Source organism: Triticum aestivum, chromosome 6A (genome assembly GCF_018294505.1).
Source record: "Triticum aestivum cultivar Chinese Spring chromosome 6A, IWGSC CS RefSeq v2.1, whole genome shotgun sequence".
Taxonomy (NCBI): domain Eukaryota; kingdom Viridiplantae; phylum Streptophyta; class Magnoliopsida; order Poales; family Poaceae; genus Triticum; species Triticum aestivum.
In genome coordinates, this window is record NC_057809.1 from 606,455,917 (window position 1) to 606,459,440 (window position 3,524).

At 53.0% G+C, this 3,524-nt stretch overlaps 1 protein-coding gene across 1 annotated transcript; it reads right to left on the bottom strand.

The window, feature by feature from the left end:
• Positions 1 to 890: 890 nt before the first annotated feature.
• Positions 891 to 3,305, bottom strand: LOC123131328 (uncharacterized). The gene has a single exon (XM_044551025.1). The coding sequence runs from the start codon at positions 3,100 to 3,102 to the stop codon at positions 1,033 to 1,035; it is 2,070 nt and encodes a 689-aa protein (XP_044406960.1). The 5' UTR covers positions 3,103 to 3,305; the 3' UTR covers positions 891 to 1,032.
• Positions 3,306 to 3,524: the final 219 nt, after the last annotated feature.

Below are 3,524 nucleotides of genomic sequence, written 5' to 3' on the forward strand. Positions count from 1 at the left end.
GCTGCCAGCCCGCCTCGTCTCCAATGGTCCTTGGACCATGAAGGCGCGGTGGATCCCGGCCCTTGCCGGCAGGAGGACTCCGTTTTAAAATGCTTTTCAGAGTTTTGTTAGGGTTTGTGCCATGCTCTACAAGACGAGGCGGTGGCAGCTTCTTCAAGATGGAATAGGTCCTGCCCGCCTAGCCCCCGTCCCAGTGATGTTTCAAGCGTCGTCGGAAGGCGTGTGAAGGTTTGTCTCCGACGGATCTTGTAGGACTCGGTCGGCGTTTGTCTTTGGTGGATCCGACTGGATCTGGTCTCATTAGTCTACTATGTTTGTCTGCAGGTTGGGTCCTTTCGATCTACGCTTCTTTTCATTCGTGGCGCTTGTTGTTCTGGTGCGCTGGTCCTATAGGTCCTTTGCATGATTGACTTCCCGTCTGTCTACTGCAACAATGTTTTTCTGGCTTCGACGAGGGAGGGACGATGGCGACGGCTCGCCTTCCGCTCGCTCCAGTCTACTACTAGTGTTTTTTGTACTACTTTGATAGTTGATGAATAGATTGAAAGTTTTCTCGGAAAAAAAAGGGTTGCATGTATGCACCTACTCACTTGTTCCATGAATCTTTTGCACCATACACACTGACTCACTGTAACTCGAGGCTGTGTTAAAAAAATTAAACTCCAGGCTGGATTTAACAGGAACGAGCCAACTGGTACAGAACAAAACTTCTTCGCCGAGCCGCAGGGTAGGATCGATAGAAACAAGGAAAGGTTCAGGACCATGATCTACTTGCACCTGCCGTGCCGTTCAATTAGTCCTCATATATTTTGTCAGATGATATACGGTACCGAGCTTAGGTGCGGCTGCACAATAGATTAGACCAACATTGTTGAGAAGAAGAGTTCACCCTCATAGTCTTTGAAAAAGAGTTGGTAGTCAATAAAATTCACATGGCCTTCAAGAACCGAGAGCAAGATACAATTTACATGGCTTCAATCAAGAAAGAAAATGGTGATACACACGTTAGATTTGTCATAACCATGTCCCTGCCTAATTGGAGCCTTCCACTACATGTAACTTATCCTTCTCTTTTTGGATAAGCTCCTCCAAATAAAATTGGTAGAAGTGTTCTGCCATGAGCCACAGGATGGTTGTCAACTCGCCGCCACTGTTGAGCTTCTCGGCATGAGCCTTCCTGCTGCATTTGTTGCTTGCATAGACAAGAATATCCGTCCACACATCTAGGACAAGTTTCAAGGAATCAGCCGTTCCATCTTTCTCTTCCCTTAGCAGTTGCTTGGCAAGTCTAACTACATAGGACAGTCGAGGAGTATCATGCCTGAAGCCTTTGCTCGCACATAGGATTCTTGCAAGCTCCTCTCTGTCAGCGACCCTGGAACTAGAACCGGGGTCATCGTGCAAGCGGAAGAGATTCTTGAGCTTCGCGCAGATGTTGTTCGTGTGTTGGCGCCTAGATGTCATCGACTGTCCAGTCTTCAATAGATTTTCGCAGGTTCGTTGATACAGCCTGTTCTGGGAGAGGCCTGGCAACATGTCGGGTTGCGCCACAAGGAGGAACATCATGTAGTTTGATATCACCTTGATCGCCTCGACATTGAGCGTTGCATCCTCGTCCTTTGCCCGCTCGCTCTTGACGAGGAAAACATCGCTGCCGATGTGCCAGATGATGATGCACTCCTGAAACTCAACACCGAGTGAGTCTTTGAGTATGCCATGGTAAAGTTTCCTGAGAACCAGTGGTTCCTCGCCCCACCTGTTCCTGAGCATACCTAGTGAATTCACACCCCCTTCGTTGTACATTTTTTCCATGTGTTTAGAGATACGATCCTTCACATGGTCCGGCATCTCAATGGCCCATGAGTAATGCTCCCTGTTCCACCACTCATTGAGTCCCAGTCCCACCATCTTGGCCAACCTGCCGAGCAGAGGCCTCGTGACTGCACCGTCGGAGCGCGTGCAATAGTGCAGCATGTTGAACTGCCCCATGGTACGTGACCACCTTCTTGACTTGTACCGGCTTCCTCCTCCTAGCCTCACAAGATGGTGAAGATATGCCACCAAACGCCTAAGCCGGTCCCACCTTTCGTTGCACAGAGCCGTGGTCCGAAGCCAGCGCCATCTCGTGGTACTCAGGAAGGCGAATGTCCAAGAGGAGCCTAGCGCGTTGAGCAGCGCCGTCGTCTCCATGAACAAGGCACCACCGTACAAGACGTAGGTTACGATGACGTCGACCCCGCGGTGGGCGACATCCTTGCCAATGAGCTTAAACAGAAGCAGCGAGGCGGCAATGACGAGCGGCGAGACGAGACGTACCGAGTAGCCGAACCAGGTGTGGATGACGGGCGCCTTGGTATCCAACATGTCGTACATGAGGGAGAGCTCGGTCTCCATCAATGGCCAGAACTTGACCCCGTCCACCATCTTGGCGGTGTCTGAGTCGTCTTCGATCACCGGGCAGTCAACTATGGCACGCTTGCAGATGTGGAAGAGCGAGTGAGCCCGTCGCACAAGGGACTCCTCGTCTAAGTGTCCACCCGCCTTGAGCACGTGATCCTGGGGGTGAAAATGCCCGTGCATGGCAGGTGGCTGCTTCTTGACGGCGCCTCGGATGCTGTCCAGGTTGCCGAGCATGAGCGCCCACGTCTTCTCCCCGTACTTGACCGCACCGACGGCGAACATCAGAACGGAGGCGAGCTGGAGCAGCGCCCCCCTGCCGGAGATATGCTCGTAGAGGACGTACACGGCCGCCAACACCTGAAGCACCACGTGTAGCAGGTGCCGCTTCCACAGCTTGTTGTCCTCCAGGGAGTAGGCGGTGATGTTGTCCGGGCCTCCGAGGTGCAGCAGGAGGAAGGGCGCCCAGAACGCGACGATGGGGTGCTCCCGCGCCGCGCCCTTGAGGGAGAGGTGGCCGAGGGCGTACGTCGCCGTGTAGTCGCCCAGCTGGTACGCCAGCCACAGCAGGAACCACAGCAATGGGTGGGCTCCGCGCCTGCGGATGCCGGCGAGGAGGAAGAGGGCGAGCTGGAGGCCGAGGCTGAGGAGCACCAGGATCTGGATGGACCAATTGTTCCAGAGGTCCTGCGCCCGAGCTGCCATTTCGATTCTCCTCTTCTGTTCCGGCAAGGAACTATGCTACACGCCTGTACAGTGTGGCTAACCTATGTCCACTCCACAACAATTGAGAATGGAGTATACATACCGGCATCCGGAACCAGTCTGGTCTCCGGCCAAAGCACTTCTAGCGGCGCCACTATCTAGCAGAGTGCTCCAGACAGCTTGCTCTCTGCCGTCAGTACCTAGCAGAGTACTCCAGACTTACGGTTCTACATCTTCTTATGCTTAATATAAGATCTCCAATACTCCGTTTGATCTTCGTACGTGGATCCCACCCATGTGGGTTGCGCGCTCTGTCTCTCTCTCTCTCTCCACTCAACATAGTACACGCCAAATGATAATTGCATGCATGGCGCTTCCATTCTTTCTCCTCTCTCACGACAAAAATGCATGCCTTTTATTTC